This window comes from Choristoneura fumiferana, chromosome Z (assembly GCF_025370935.1).
Source record: "Choristoneura fumiferana chromosome Z, NRCan_CFum_1, whole genome shotgun sequence".
Taxonomy (NCBI): domain Eukaryota; kingdom Metazoa; phylum Arthropoda; class Insecta; order Lepidoptera; family Tortricidae; genus Choristoneura; species Choristoneura fumiferana.
The window spans coordinates 16628389-16645979 of record NC_133472.1 but is presented as its reverse complement, the minus strand read 5'-3'; the positions used below and the strand labels follow the sequence as shown (position 1 = coordinate 16645979).

The following is a 17591-nucleotide window of genomic DNA, read 5'->3' as shown; positions in this document are numbered from 1 at the left end:
GTAAAGTCGACAAAAAGTACAGTCAGCAAAAAATCTTGTGTATTAAAAATGGTTTTTTTTACCAAAAACTTGTTTTAAATCTCTCTTCGGTACAGTTTGTTAATTTTAGAAATAGACATAATAAAGATAACTGTATTTATACTAAGCAGGAAAAAAGAACATGTGGTAAAATACTTAATTACCAGGTAGTATCAGTTCATACTGAGCCATCTGTCGCAGTTAACAGAAATCAAGTAAAACAAGGTGTAAATCTTCTTTATTTGGACACTACTTCTCTGCTTAGGTCAGGTTCCTTTGCTTATATTTAACTGAAAATTTTAAAATATTTTGCTTTCATATATGATGAAAATCATTCATCAAATTATAATGTTTTGGTAGTTGTATGCATCTTCAACGCAAATTAATTTAAACTTTTTTTCTAGACACTCGATCTTGCTTTATGATAACATTTTTACGAAAGCCCAAAGAAAAAGTGACCACGTATAAAATAACGTATTTACATTATATTTTCTTATATGTATATCGATTGAAATAAAAGAACTCGAATAATATCGTAAAATGAGTGTAAATTAAAGCATCAATGGATAACCTAAAAATAAAAATCTTGATGTGAAATTTTTACATCCAAAATTTAATAATTTTATTAATTCGATTAGATTCTAAGACAATGCACTATCTATTTCATTAATACTCTAAAAGTGGTATAGATTTGTGCATGATGAAATGTGTATGTTGTATATTGTATGTACGTAATTATGTGAACTATATATTGCACTTGTTGTGGTCAATATCTCATTTGCCAACTATTGTGTCGAGGTTTTAGAGGGTTAAAACCAGATTTCTCTCAAGTCCCATCCTATAAAAATCGTGCTTTAGGTAAATTAGTATTTTAATATGTAGAGCCATCTCTTGACGAATGGCTGAACTACTAACGAAAGGATCGAAAACAGCGAGCGTTATCTATCAACATTATCTCGTTTGCCCCCCATCATATACATAAAAATAAAATGGTCGACGGGATACTTCCTTTACGGAATTGCGATGAAATTTGCTATATGAGGGTTTTGGGAAGAAGATAGGTTTTATCTCGTTTATAGTTTTATAGGCGCTCTAGGTTAATGTTTTAATTTTAATGTGTGGTGATGACATCACATGTGACGGCGTTTAACCGATAGAAGTAGGTTTGGAATAGATTAAGATTACCAGAAACAAATAGGCAAAGAACAAGCTTAGTTAGAAACAGCAATTGAGACCTCTATTATTTTGTTACGTGCATTTTCTTACATGTTTTAGTCGAGAACAGTGAGAACACACATATGCCGGCAGCTGGCAAATTTTAGCGCACGCAGCGTAGCGTGTTAAATTTAAATATGAATTGAAGAATGTGCGCTTGAGTTTTGCAAAAAAAAAAAATTGTCGTACGCATGTATGTATATTCCCGGTTTTTAGCTGTAAACTTGTCAACAACACGCAAATAAACTGCACTTTGTCTGTGTTGGTTTTGGGTAACATAAGAAAAATAAAATAAGATTAGTACTTACCCTTCGGGCGTTAGTTTGACGTAAATAGGGGAGGTCGCGAGGTACTATTAGTAGTTTGCTGCTCGAGCTGCGGCCTTTGGATGTACTCGCTTCTGCGAACAGATTAAAAATCACACTTGAAAATGTTTTTTATTAAGAAAATACAAAATATCCATAGGACTAAAACTACTATTAAATTAAAATAACTAAAACTAAAACTTTAATTAAAAAAGAGAGGTGGGCCTCTTGGCATGGTGCCCATCACGCAGGCAGCATTCCCACGTTGAACTGCGATTGAGATTCTTTGCGCGAGAAAGCTGCCCTTCTGCATAAAATCAATATAATTCAAATAATTAATCACCTTGAAAATCTCTAGGCAGTGGAGGAGTCAGAGCTCGCCCACCACTGTCTGTAGTACTCTTGCGTTCAGTTCCTTTACTGGACTGTGCAGTGCAACTCGCTCTTGAGGATGATGCTGCAATCACATGATATGTACAAAACTCTAGTAACTATATACTCTTACATTGTTATTCTCATGAGATAAATTGTAAATATGATTTACTTAAGAGTCAATTTAAAAAAATACAAAACTATGAATAATAAAAAAACAATTAGCGCATAATTAATTTAATATTTAATTAATTACCTGGTTGATCAGAATGTCGAGGTTGAGTTTTCCGTAACGAGTAGCGATTAGCGGATTTCTGTGGCGTGTCTCCTTCCCTATCAGGATGAAATAATTGACTATCTCCAGTGACTCCTACGGTGCTTTTTCCGATTTTAATCCGTTTACTGCTTCCTCTTATCAAGTAACTGCTCTTCTTACTTGACAAAGACTGTGATGATCGTTTTCTTTTGCTTCCTTTCCTTCGACTAGCTTTAGGACTGTATACTGAACAATCAGAATCAAGCAAGTCTGAATCTGTGGAAGAGCTAAATGGCGAATATGCAAAATCTCTCTCGTCTAATGGTAGTAATCCACTCTCTGAATTATTCAATGAAAACTGTACATTTGATTCTGTGGAAGACAAAGTGGAATCGTGATTGTTTGAAACTGGATGTAATGTTTGTACACTGTTTGGCGATTTCACACAGGTGTCGCCTGGTTTGACAGCAGTCCGTGAGCGGGTACAGAACGCAATACACTCGTCAGCAGCACCGTTGCTCGTAAAGGAATGGGTCTTTTGTTTCTTCCTATCATGCGACTCGTGATGATGCGAGGACGTTCTACCGCGTTTCTTTGGGCTTCTGGTAGATGGCTTGGTCGTGTCGTCACCAGCACTGTACTCAGAAGTGTCGTAACGTGTTTCGTATATATCTGTCCCGTAGGACCAACGCTCGGTGATAGAGTAGTCGGACCTGGGAAGAGCGCTGACTAGTCGGGAGCTCCTGCGCAGCTCGACGCGAACGTGCGAATCGGCGTCAGGGGCGTGGCTCGCCGAGTGTCGGCTGGTGGGGCGCGGCAGGGGCGACGTCGCGCTGCGTCTCTGAATCCGACGCTCCTGACGCAACCACCGACCGCCCACCACCCTGCTGTGAGAAGACCTGAACACAAATTTCATAATTTATCAAAATATACAGCAAAATGTTCTATTATGTACAGAAGTTGGATACCATTTCAAGGAAGTTCTGCCCAAAGGCGGGTTATTTTGATAAAATCAATATTAGTTAGTAATAAAAGGCAGAGATTCACAGTATTTTTCAATCTGTGAGTCTCTTTACATGTAGTAATTTTTGCAACAACCTTGTAAAAGAAAATGCATGAATATGTTATATTAAATATTGAACTGAACTGAAATTCAAGCAAAAATCGAAACTTGTTACTTGTAAACAGTATCATTCAAAAAAAAATTTTTTTTTTTAATAAAGTGCCATGTTAATTTCTACTTCAATGCAAGTAAATAATAATGAATTACATACACCTTACATATAACATTTAAAGTAGTGAGGAAGTGGTTGTGGATTAGAAAGGTAATTGATTTACAGATACAAAGTCATCAAATGTCTTTCATCTGATGCGCTGCGGAAACTATAAAAGATAAAACAAAAAAATGTTCTACAATATTAAAGAAAACTTCACAATACCATATGTCCAACTATTGTAGTTATGTCACTATAAGTACTTTTTTACATTTTAAAAGTTAATAGAAATGTTGACTTAAATTAGACCATTTTATTCATGCCTTTGTATCTAAATAAATCATTTCATATTCAAGACTGTTTCAATACCTGTAGATTACTTTTTGAATTATTCAAATTGGATGTTCCATTCAAAAGATTATTACGAATTTTAAAATATCATTATGTGCAATAATGTCGAAAACCGAAATCTGAGAGCAGCAATATTCGTATTATGCAGATCACATTATTTTTACATTTAACATTTCATACTGTCACTATAGTTCATTCAAGATAACATTGGACTCAAGAAGGTCACAGAAGAAGGGGTTCTGAACACTGTGAAGTCATAATAATGATGATGATATATAAAAGAAGTAATAAGATGAAGTCATAATTTTGTTTATTTTGTAAGTAGATTAATACGTAATGTACTTACAAAATAATACAATACTAATTTGCTAAGTAATATTAATTTGATTAATAAATACATTTAATAACTGTTTCATGCACTCATCACTCTCATTGCCTGTTTAAAAATATTCTATTTGTAGTTTCCGCTAGGAAGCTTTTTTCCATTCCAAATTTCACCAAATTTGGTGTAGTGTTTTAGTTGTGAAAAGTTAATTATTTGTATATATGATTAAAGGTCATCAAATTTACATCCAAACTGGCGATGAAAAACTATAAAAATAATATACAGAATATTTATAAACCATATATAGTTAACCATAATTATAAACGGTCCCTGCCTTGCAGAATGTTGTTTACCCCTGCCTCTTCAGGTATTTTATAAGAAAATAGGATAACTTTTTTTATTGTTTTTAAATTAGGATATGCAAAATAGCAAAGTTAATCCCACTAATATTTATTACAAAGCAAAAGTTTGTAAGTCTAGGTATGTTTGTTTGTTACCTCTTCCCATCTTAACCGCTGAACTGATTTAGATGAAATTCGGTATACAGATAGTACAAGTCCCGGAGACGGACATAGAATAGTTTTTATTCCAGAAAATTGCATAGTTACCGCAGGTTAGCAATAAACGAATTCAATGTGAATGGGGTTGTGGGCAACAGCTAGTTAATGAATGAATGAAACTAATATTGATATCTTCGATATTTTAATTAGAATTAAGTTTGGACCATACCCAAAAAAAATGCAATTTATTAAATTACTTCCTAAAGCGTGCACTGTAAAGAACCTATTTTCCTTCTGTCCATTCCTATATTGAACAGACTGTAGTATCTTGGTTTAATAATAATAAATAAATAAATATCATGGGACATTTGACACCAATTGACCTAGTCCCAAAGTAAATAGAGTATATAGAAAGTCCATATTTTGATTAAATTGAATTACAGCAACTAGTAAATTGAATTTAACATTTCAGTTAATGACAAATAACAAGTTTGTAGATTTTACTGGTCACAAAGTATGATTAACGAAAATAAATATTTAACATGGACAGTAGTGACAAGGTCAATAATAATTAGTAGTTGTAATTTGTATTGACTGAAAGGTTAAGTCTAAACTATATGTTATACCTATCCAATTTATTAAAAGTTTAAACAAACCAATTTCATCAAAATTCTTGTATAAACACTCACTGGATCAAATCAATAACACATTTATCTACAATTCGTGTCTTTTAACTAAATGTCTAATCACTTTTTTCACCAAAATTCACTTGATTTCAATATTTATTTTTCACTAGCTTTTACCCGCGGCTTCGCACGCGTAAACTATTCGGTCTGGTAGTTGCAATTGAAATTTTCGGGATTTTACAAAATTCCCCTGGAAATTACCAAAATTTATATCGTGGTCTTCATTGAGGTTGTGTTGTGAATAACTGTACAAAATTCAAGACTAAACCCAGTGCTGAAATTTCAAAAATTTTCCCTATCCAAATTCAAATTCAAATAATTTATTCAGTAAATAGGCCGCAATGGGCACTTATTCACGTCATTTTTTAAAGTACCAGCGCTTTCGGAAAGACCATCATTGCCAAGAAGAATGCGCCGCAAGTAACGTGGCAGAAAGTCATTTTTTAAAAATAAAATAATTACAAATAAAATACTTAAAAACTACAGTGTACAATTAAAGAAAAAAATACAAAATAATAATAATAATAATACAGAGATGTATGGATCCCTTAGTTACAAAACTATCCCGTGGGAATATCGGGATAAAAAGTAGCGTACTTATGTGTTATTCCAGATGTCCAGCTACCTACATACCAAATTTCATGCCTCTAACCTCAGCGGTTATTATTTCAAGATTGTATCCCTATCCCGTGGGAATATCGGGGTAAAAAATAGCCTATGTGTTATTCCAGAGGCCCAGCTACCTACATACCAAATTTCATAGCTCTAAGCCCAATGGTTGTTATTTCGATATTTTATCCCTAGGTATCCTGTGGGAATATCGGGTAAAAAGTCGCTTATGCGTTATTCCAGACGTTCAGCTACCTACATACCAAATTTCATGACTCTAAGCTCAGTGGTTAATATTTCGAGATTTTATTCCTATTCCGTGGGAATATCGGGATAAAAAGTAGCCTATGTGATATTACAGAGCTCCAGCTACCTACATACTAAATTTATTGGCTCTAAGCCCAGCGGTTGTTATTTCAAGATTTTATCCCTAGGTATCCCGTGGGAATATCGGGTCAAAAAGTCGCCTATGTGTTATTTCAGACGTCCAACTACCTACATACCACATTTCATGACTCTAAGCCCAGCAGTTGGTTTTTCGAGATTTTATCCCTATGCCGTGGGAATATCGAGATAAAAAGTAGCCTATGTGTTATTCCAGAGGTCCAGCTACCTACATACTAAATTTCATGGCTCTAAGCCCAGCGGTTGTTATTTCAAGATTTTATCCCTATCCCGTGAGAATATCGGGATAAAAAGTATCCTATGTTTTAATCCAGGTTATAAACTAACTTTTCGCCAAATTTCATCCAAATCCGTCCAGCCGTTTCAGCGTGAAAAAGTAACAAACATACTCACTCAGTCACTCACAAACTTTCACATTTATAATATTAGTAGGATTTGAAAAATCTTTGTCAAAATCAGACATTATTTCTTGATTGAAACTTGTGTATAATCTGTAGTAGCATAGATAGCGTAGAGATGGTGGGAAAATTGACATTATAGGTATAGGTATTAGCGGGCTGTTTTCCGCAACTCGACGTCTAAGTGCGCCTATTTTGCGTGATTAGGCTGTAGGCACTATTCATGCCAGCCTAGCTCCTGGAGGAAGCCTAGCAGACCCTTCACGTTGCCGGCGACTTCCTGCAGTGACCCCGGTTATCCGAGGTGTAGTGCCCTGTAGTTCGCCACACCAGACCATTCCAGAAGGATGTGAGTGTCTGTCTCTTCACATTATCAATTCAATTAATGCGCAGATGAATAAGCGATTTTTATTTACTTTCCTTAAAATAAAAAAATAGTTACTGCTTTTATAATTGAATAAACAGTCTTTGGAATGAAATCAAATATTGTAAACAATAAAATAGACAAAAATACTTTGATCTATTCAATTAATAAATTAATCGATTTACTGAACAGATTAATTATTTTACAATAGGTTCTAGGTTTTCACATCATTGAATGTCTATGGTCCGATAAATGGCGGCTATGTTTACACTTTTCATAAATTGGATCAAAATATAATATAACCCAACGCTGCACTGCTTTTTGGTAGATGGGTCAGATGGAGATAAAGTTAAACTTCTCAGGTGGGTGGCGCCTAATTTCATATTATAATAAATAATTACTTTTTAACAAAGCCTGCTAATAATTTGCTACTGATCATGGACCTGAGTTTGGGCCTAAAATTATAGCATGGTATTTACCTTGTGGACTCTCTCGAGAGTGCAGAGTGTGACGAGGACGGTGTGATGTGTTGCTCGGCCATAGACGACGCTGGAGAACACACGCGGCTGCTTGTCGGGGCCTGAGCCGGCTGCCCGCGCGCTACTTGCCCGGCACCATGCCCGAGCGAGCGCTACGCTGCGGCCTCAGCATCCACCGCTGTGCAGTGAACTCTCACTTCTGATTCCAGCTCACTTGTCGCCAATCACCATTCACGCCAAGGATCTCGTCGTGAACGCTCTCTCACCGCTGTTTCAATCAGCGTCACAAACAACACACGCGCACAATTATCTGGAACAAAGATAATACACACTCAGCGAGTCTAACAATGAAACGTTATATAAACATTCGAAGTATTTAACTGAGCCCACCTTCCGCATCAACACAGTTAAAAACTAAGTTACAAAAATAATACGCATCGAGTGCATATCAATAAATGAACTTAAAAATAGTTAAACTAAGATTACTAGAACCAACACGTTCGAAAATATTGTAATAAAATAATGGATGACACATCAAGGACGGCTACGCTACGCAAATCGAGATATTTTTTCAATATATTCCACACAGCTGGCTAGCTGTCAGTGGCAGTGTTGCCATTATCGGCTAAAACTCCTACCAAAATGTTGTTTTTTTTTTACAAGCTTTTTTTTTATATGGTTCTGTTTATCAGACAGAACCATCAGGGCACAGAGTACATATATAACAGAACAACACCACCTAGTACGAGGAAATGGTATCACCCTAATACTGGCTATTCAACTGGCTATTTTTCTTTCCTTCGATTTTCCAACAGATGGCACCAGTGAGAACACAAATAACACGATACGTATTGCCATCTAATGAGACACTAAGGATACGGTACACTGACAACAACCAACAAGCTCACCAACTGAACCTAGACGACTAGAGATACGCATGATGTCTCTGTCTTATTTACGTCATTAGAAGAGAATGGCATGTTTCTCTCAAATAGTTTCGACGAATGTGAGCGAGCGCGGGGCAAGCCCAGCAAGCGCATTCCGGTTATTCGCCATCTAGCGGTACAATTGCTAAACACTACGAAAGCCTCATAGCTGAAATGTAGCCACATGTAGCCTATACTTTCGTATTCTCAATTTATTATTTTCATGGTGTTTCTTATCTTTAAATTAAGGAGTTGAATTAAGGTTGATGTGAAGTTGTGTTTATAAAATATGCTAGTTTTTATTTTAATCTTAATATTTCTACTTAATTCGGCTTATTCACATTTTATAATTTACAAATATTAATAGTAGTGCCATCTATTGCTGTTTTTTTGTATTAAATATAGCTTGTAGGGATTGGTAGGCCATGATCAGGGGGACTACAACGAAATTCGAAAATAGAAGTTCCTATCATACTCTAGTATTAAATAATATAAGCGTCAGCGGGACAGTAGGTTATGATATTTAAGTTCGAATTTTGCACTTTGTGGTTTAGGGAGGGACCTGAGGCCAATTTTTGCCGAAGTCAAATACAGAACTGCCAGTTTTTTTTTTTTTATAAAAAAAGAAATAGGAAATAAAATATGAGAACATGACGGACGAACGAAGACAGCGCGAATGTGTAAAAAATAGACGTAACAATGAATCCAGAGCAAGCCAAATGAAATAATTCAAACAGAAAGAGCTGAAAAACTAAACAGTTACCGCTGATGTAAAAAAATATGAAATTACAAACAGTATTCAAGATAATTTTCTAATTATATTTTCAGTCAAGTGTTATTATTTTAACTTGGTTGAAATGAGTTAAACCGAAAAAAATAAATTGCATCCATACGCTTAAAACTATCTACAGTTACAAAAATGCCATAAACTTTCTACACTATTTGATATTGACGAACAATGCGAGACAAGCTAAAAACCTAATTATTTTTGTCTGTAAGCTACCTGTATTTCCTTTTTAACCGACTTCAAAAAAATTGTTTTTTTTTTTGCGTTCATCTAGGAACGTCTTCAATTAGGTCCCATAAGCACCAAATCACGATCTGATGATTGGATCTTAAGGAAATCGAGGGAACTCTTCAAATGTTGTAGGGATGATCTAGCTTGGTCTTAACTCTGGAAAATCGCTTATTTATCATCGAGTTTTAGCTTGAGCCCCACGGCGGCCACGCCGTACAAAATACGCGTTATTGAATCTACATAGGCACGATGATGTCTGTACACGCGTCAATGTGTGCGTAAGATACACAGGGCTGACTATCGCAAAACCCTAATAAGTGCTACCAATGACATTCAAAGGTACTTATGTATGTATAAAAAAAAATGTTTTATTTATCAACTCACAAAGGACCACATTCGATACATTTTCACAAAAGTTTGTTTATGCAATTTTTAAACATGAAGAATCCTTTGCGAGAGACTGGAGTCTGACCTAGGTGGGTACCTGTATTACAGATCACCAGGCTCTCACCCCAAGGACGCATAAAATGACAATTACATATTTACAGGCAAAAATGTATCAAAATACTTGAAGTGCAATTAAATATTTTAACATACAATACAGGTATAAAAATTAGTAGATAGTTATGAATAATTGTTAGTTATTATATTTATAGTTATTATATAAGCCCAAGAGTACATGTCGTGTGAGTGTGTGTGTGTGTGTGTGTGTGTGTGTGTGTGTGTGTGTGAATGTATGTGTGTGTTTGCGTGGGTACATGTCTGAATGTGTGTTCATTAAGAGAGCTCTTTAGCGAATGTATGAATTATGTATGTAAACTCTTTACTTAATACAAAATACACTACTTTTTTTCTTCCTTTTAGTTTTAAGGCAAACGTGTTTTTTGCTTTTTAAATTTGATGTTTTGTTTATATCTTTTTTGATATTTCTGTGAAAATGGTAGGTAGATTGAAAATATTATAATATAACCCACATATATTTAGAATGGGCTAAATTATTAGCTTACATTTGATACCCATATTGTTACAATACAAAATATATTTTTTTTATTCCTCCACCATATTTTTTTTTGCAGTGCCACAGGTATTTAAATTTTATATACCCTGTCACTCCGACATTTATGACGAATCCAATGATACCTCATATGTTAAAATCCGTCCAGCCATTTGGGCTGCAGCGAGGACCAAACAAATGGACATACGCTCGAAAAACATAACGCTCCTTCGGGCAGTCGGGTAAAAAAAGCAGTAATTCAACGAACATTTTTAACGTAATTCACGCATTGAATCTCCTTGTACTGCATGGTAAACAATGCAGGAACTATACTCCATTTATAAAATTTATTTTAATTTAGTTTTTTTTTGTTTGAAAAATAATTGTTAAATTTGGACACGTTTTTAAATGAAACAAGGAAACTATTTAAAATTGTGTTAACTTCTAAATACAGTACGTGTACGTAAGTACATGTACGTATTTTTAGTACATTTGTGTTCGAAATACCGAGAAAAGTGTGTTACAATTTGACCGTTAATTCAAAACTTTAATTTAAACGGAGTATAAATGTTATCTTTATCTTACTGAATAAATTAGAAATGTATTATGGTGATAAACAATTGACACCGAACAAAATATCTACCATCAAAACATTTTCTTCGATACATAGCAACACCGACTGTTTACTACCAACATTACAAGCACGTACACATATACCAACCAGCGGCGGTAACACAGTCACCGAGTAAGGCGAGTCAGCGCCGTAAAATATGATCGTTTTGTTTTTCTGGATTTTTTTTTCCACTTCATCCACGGCCACCCACTCTTTTCTCTCGATTACCTTCGGAGCATAACGTGTAATAATATAGGTACCCAATACTCGCAAAACATACACAATGCGTATACCAAAACGCGCGAAATGTAAAAATATTCATTCAAAACTCAAGTTAACAGAGACCATCATCCTATCGACATTATTGTTTTGGAACAAGCAACCAATAATCCACTTTAGGGTGGCAGGTATGTACACCACATATTTGGCTGATACTAATGGAACCTTCATTGGCATTAATTAGCAAACAGTCCATCTGTCAAAATGCGAAATATTTGGTTAAAGAAATTGTAAAGCGTGTTGTGTGCATAGTGCATTTAGCGTTAGGCTGGAGTTCGCAACAAAGCGACATTGCCGCCGCAACCAACACTCGCACTCGCTTTAACCACAAAACAGATAGATAACTAAGTATCTGTTTTGTACTTCAACTGAACTGGCGGATGGGGATTCGATTTGTAACATTCGAACATGGCGGATGTAGACAATATAATTTTTTTTAACCCCCGACGCAAAAAAGGGGTGTTATAAGTTTGACCGCTATGTGTCTGTGTGTCTGTCTGTGGCACCGTAGCTCCTAAACGGGTGGACCGATTTGAAAGCGGTTTTTTTTTATTTGAAAACAGGTTTTCCAGCGATGGATCTTAGACATGTTTTATCAAAATCGGTTCAGCCGTTTCAAGATCATCAGCTCTTTTGTTCGCGGCGGTAGGAATGTTAGACGCATAATGGGTACTTACTTTACTTTCAAACACATTTGGGACCTAAAATTTGAAACAACCATGTATGCTATAAAACTATGCAAGATTATGGTATTCTTGGCCTGATGCTGAGCCAGGATATCCAGAACACCAGTATACTCTTGATAAAACCATAGCAGATATATCGTATTTGGATTCGTTTCGATCAGTATTTGATTCTACATACAATGCAATGGTGGCAACAAGATAAGCTGATGCTGTAGCCAGGATATCCAGCACACTAGCACACATTATAAAAAATAATAGCACATATGCAATTTTTGGATTCGTTTCGATCAGTATTTGATTCTACATACAATGCAGTGGTGGCAACACGACGAGCTGATGCTGCAGCCAGGATATCCAGCACACCAGTATACTCTTGAAAAAATAATAGCAGATATGTCGTGTTTGAATTCTTTTGATCAGTATTTGATTCTACATACAATGCAATGGTGGCAACACGATGAGCTGATGCTGCAGCAAGGATATCCAACAAACTAGTACACTTTTGAAAAACTAATATACCAGTTTAAAAAACATTAAATAAAAAAACTTAAATTAAAAATTTAAAAAAACCCCCGACACAAAACAACGCCAGCAAAAATAAAAAACGCCGCCAAAAAGACACTTAAAAATGCTGACGCATAGATAAAAAAATAAATATTACTAGGTACTTATACTAAATTAACTTAGGCTAATTTTGCGGGAAATCAGCATAGTCGCCGCGGGATAGGGATAAACGAACTCCTCGCAGATGAAGTCGCGGGCAACAGCTAGGTAGTGCATAATTATTATTTACTTTTTAAGTCTCTTTTTGGTGGAGTTATTTTTCAGTCGTTTTTTTTTTGTTAGTGTTTTATGCGGCGATTAACCTTAACAGTGAACAGTGATCACAAAATTCTATATTGCTTCCGTGTCTGACATTTTTTAATGCACAAGTTGTCTCCACGTGGTTTCTGGAATTTTACTATCAAGTTGCAAAAACTACAATCACCGTACAACGTCCCTCTCAAACAGAGTTTACCTTGACACTGGCGAAATTGTTCTATTAATTAGGACAGAAAAGCCATATTTTAAAACAGAAGAAGAAGAAGACCTGGCGGATAAAGTATGACACAGATGACAATGAAGCAGCATCGCATCGGTTTCGCTGCGCTCGAGAGGCGTTCCCATACCGTACGGGCCTTGTTTTATTTACCACTATTATAAGTTCCTGATATTTTATGTAAAAGATATCTGTGATGCCGTCTTAAGGGCGGTAAATAAGGAATTACGAACGCGAGTCTATTAGAAGACCGTGCGACATACAATGTTTTTATCACATTTGCTAGTAACATTTTATATTTGTAAAAGAAAAAATATAATTCTTCTAAATATTGCCAATACCTTAGGCTGCGCTCTTGGTAGCGCCACCCTCCCCCTCCTGACGTGCGTGTGCTGGTCCTGCAGCAGCAGCGCGCGCGGCAGTATCAGTACGGGCACTAACTCATTTACCGACCTTGGGCTTCATGACAAGAAAATTTGTACGCGCAAAGACTCATTTACCGACCATGGGCTTCATGACAAGCACATTAAGGTCGAGGGTTTTATTTAGTTAGGGGGTTGCAACCAAAGTAGCGTGCATGTTACGACACGTTTACGAGCAAGTGTGATGAAAATTACTTAATTGTTGCCAGGACGCGAGCAATTCCATTGCAGCCGTCTGCTGGTACTTAATACTTAAAAACAACGTGCCGGATTAATACCAAAATATAATGGGATAATACACATCTAGGTTTTGACGTATATTCTGTACCACTACCATGAGTTTACAGTGACCGTAATCGATAGCGACGGCGTAAATTATTTGTAAAGCGCCCTTACAAATAATTTACGCCGTCGCTATCGATTACGGTCACTGTAAACTCACGGTAGTGGTACTGGTCCCCGTAATCATACTAAAAAAATAGAGCGAGTTGAAATTTTTTAATGGAAAACTAATAATGAAACTAGTATACCTAAATTAGGTAGGTACAGTCACCAATTTGATTTCTGAGCCACTACGGAAGCTTACTATCATAGTAAAAAAAAAAAAAACTGTAACCATGTTCATCGAATGACGTTTAATGTCATTACGACACGGTTCTGTGGTGGCCTAGAAATAAAATTGGCTGACTGTACATGCAATCATAATCTTGTTGTACCTTTGTATATACATATCGTCACCTGTAATATGCATTAACGTAAAATGGCGACTTTTAGGAGAGGCCAAAATGCAAATATTACAAAAAATATTACAAAAATGATTACAATAATAATAAGGTGTTAATTAAATAACGGAAAACAAGAAAGTAGTTTGCTCAGAATCGAAAGTAGAATCGACTACACTATGTTTTTAAATCCTTTTTTTGTGTCTAACTATTACGACTCAAGAGATAGAACCCTGTGACAGACGCACGCACAGACAGAGTGACAGACAGACAGCGAAGTCTCAGTAATAGGGTTCCGTTGGCACCCTATACGTACGGAACCCTAAAAAAAAAGTTGAACGTTAACGTAGTTGGGTAGGGCGACATAGCGGGGACGTGGATTGCGTTAGCAACGGAGCCAACGGGCCAACGGTGAAGTGGAGAGGAGAGCGACAGCTCCGGTCGCCGCCCGATCTTGTTCATAACTATATTGTGCAGTTCTATATTTAGGACAGCGACGTAGCGGCGGGCGGCCGGCGGCCGGCGCTGGAGAAAAGTAGGACGTCTCTCGTCTCCTAACACATTGTAAACAAAAATAAAACAAATACATAGTGGCGGGAAAAATGCTGAAATAGTCCTATGTTAAAGTTTTAAGATTTAATTCGGGTTTTGTTCCGCGTACCTTGATTTTAGAGAAGCTCGATATTTCGGCACAGTTGCATGCGCCATGATCACGAGATGACACGAGTCGTCTCGTGCAACAGTTGCATTGCACAGTAAACTGTGCCGAAATATAGAGCTTCTGTAAAATCAAGGTACGCGGAACAAAACCCGGATTAAATCATAAAATTACTAAATGACCGCGACCTTCGACAAATGAAAACTGCAGAGTGCAGGTACCAAAAAAAAGTAAAATACAGTGTATTTTACTAATACTGTTAGTTTCAATAGATATATTGTCAATTGAAAAGCTATGTTTAACACAGAAATAAAAATACATGATATGCATTTTACGAGGCGTCCGTCTGGAGATACTAATGAGGACTCGGAACTGTTCATATTCCGTTCTATTCTATCATTTAATTAAATGAGTGAGAGTACCTTAAGTGGCTCCTAGACGGGCCATATTTTCATTGCAATTTGTGGCCGGCAACTATTGGTATCCCTCTCTTACTCACATGTTGGACAGGGACACCAATAGTTGCCGGCCACATATTGCAGTGAAAATATGGCCCGTGTAGGAGCCCCTTTATAATAAAATTCACACATATTTACGTGAAGTAAAGGAGCGACCACACCGCTGCTTTAAAAACGGTGACGACGTGCCGTAAACGTCGACGTTACCGTACAAAAGTCGTGACGTTTACGACACGTCACTGCGATTCCGCACCGTTTGCGTATTTTAAGCAGCGTTGTGGAAAGCATGCAAAAAAACGGTGCGCATATGATGCGTCACTGTAATTCCGTACCGTCACCGTTTTTAAAGCAGCGGTATGGCCGCTCCTTAGCTTTATGAAGTAAACATTATATAGATGCATTAAATTTTAATCAATTGCAGTAGCACTACTCGGCATAAAAGTAGCTTCCATCGCATCATCTTGATGGGTGGCGGTCATCCACCGTGCCGTTTAAGCGTTCCTTTTTACCTTGCACATGTAATTTAATGGAACAGTTTGGCGACCGAGCTTTTTCCTACTCACTACGATATGGCTACCTTCAAAAAGCGAGTGTACCATTTCATGCAAGGCCGGCAACGCATCAGCATTCCTGATGGTGTTGCAGATGTCTATTGGCGACGGTAATCACTTAACATCAGGAGAACCGTCTGCTCGTTTGTCTGTTAATACGTACATAAAAAGTAGCCATTGATGGTAAGATGGTACGATCATACGCAGGTTATAAATAATTCATGTTTGTTTAGACAATGACTCTGACAGATACGAATATCGACAGGTACCTTGTGTGCGTGCACCCACCGTTTTATTGGTATTACACTGCATTAAATCGGCGCTCGGCATGCAAATTAATTTGAATAATAAGGTTTTCTATTGCAATTGTAATCACTTGATAGTGGCAACGGCTCGGGTCAATGAATATGATAATACGCAACAAGCAGGGCCGAGTCTCCGGCCAACTATCGGGCCCGATGCCCTGCGAGCCGCGCGCGGACGGGAGCGGATCAGCGGACGGGCTGGCGTGTGAACGACCGGGCGCGGGCGCCCCGCGCGCCGGGCACCGAGCAGTTGTCCCCGCGTCCGCTGCACTGACACAGGGCCCGCGCGGTGCCCACTGGCTTACCTTCACTTCACGCCTACCTTTTTTTACGCATCTAGACTATATCGCTGATCATGACCAATATCAACAAGCCAACTTGACTCAAAGTCAAATAAAATCGTTAATGTTTCTAACGAACTTCTACAGCATCACGCGAGGCTTTACGAATTACACAAAATGGATCACATGCATGATATACTGAGCGGCAAAAAATCTGGCCCACAAATGTATGCAGTATAGGTAATTTTGTATGTAGAGTGGGCCAAATTTTTTGCCGCTGAGTATATTTTAAATTCAACAGGTACACAGAAAAAACTTGTCTAAGTACGTTCTTTGAAAAATCCGATTTTTGTTTCAAAATCCTTACTTTTATAAAGAGGAAAGTGGGTTTGTTTGTTTGTTACGCTTTCTCGCCGTAACTACTCCACCGATTCCTATGAAGTTTTGCATACGTCACATTAGAAGTCCTGAATAAATAACAGGATATTTTTTATCCCGAAAAAAAAATGCCGTTCCCAAGGGATGACCAAAAGTTTGTTTTGTATTCTAACCGCTGAGCTGACTCTCTTCTCAAACGTTTTTTTTAATAATGTGTTAAAAAGCAGGCTTGCTTCCTTTCTGGCCTGTATGCTTGCTTGCAAATTTACATGCTCCCTTGCAAGGTTGCTTGCTTGCTCTATAAGCACTATTTTCTCAGGAATAGAACGGACAAGCAGACACCAAAAAAAATAACAAAAAATGGAACCGACTTCAAAAACATTGTAAATAAATTTTTACTAGTGTGAAGTCGGTGCCTCAGCACGAGCCAGCAGGAGTCGAATTATAGTCGTCTACCTCACCTACATATGTACGAGTATTTGGCTTTAATCACTCCTGCATTTTTTGTTAGTGCATCTCACAACGATTCCATTAAGCTCAAATACGGCATAGTTATATTATTTTATAACAGAGTAACGGTACCTACGGTCTTCATCATCAGGTCCAGTTCACCAAATGATACTTTATGAAAGTAAATACTTGACTTCGTGTTAGAAAATGGCAAAATCGCTATAGGTGTGCTTTAAAAATTCAAGGGTTGCCCTCGATTTCTCTAGGATTACATCATCAGATCCTTGTCAATGGGACCACCTCGGAAATATGTG

General features: G+C 37.0%; 1 protein-coding gene across 5 annotated transcripts in view; it reads right to left on the bottom strand.

The window, feature by feature from the left end:
• Positions 1-17591, bottom strand: part of ctrip (E3 ubiquitin-protein ligase ctrip) — a 92754-nt gene that overhangs the window by 46381 nt on the left and 28782 nt on the right. For 4 of the 5 annotated variants that reach the window (XM_074090249.1, XM_074090274.1, XM_074090264.1 and 1 more), the window contains exons 2-5: positions 7498-7807; positions 2167-3065; positions 1882-1995; positions 1542-1633 (exon numbers count right to left, since the gene is read on the bottom strand). In XM_074090249.1, the coding sequence (XP_073946350.1) occupies positions 1542-1633; positions 1882-1995; positions 2167-3065; positions 7498-7559 (1167 nt within the window). In that variant the 5' untranslated portion in view covers positions 7560-7807. Of the gene's footprint in view, positions 1-1541; positions 1634-1881; positions 1996-2166; positions 3066-7497; positions 7808-7887; positions 8082-17591 lie in introns of those variants that run through there. The other variant, XM_074090257.1, reaches the window with a different exon arrangement.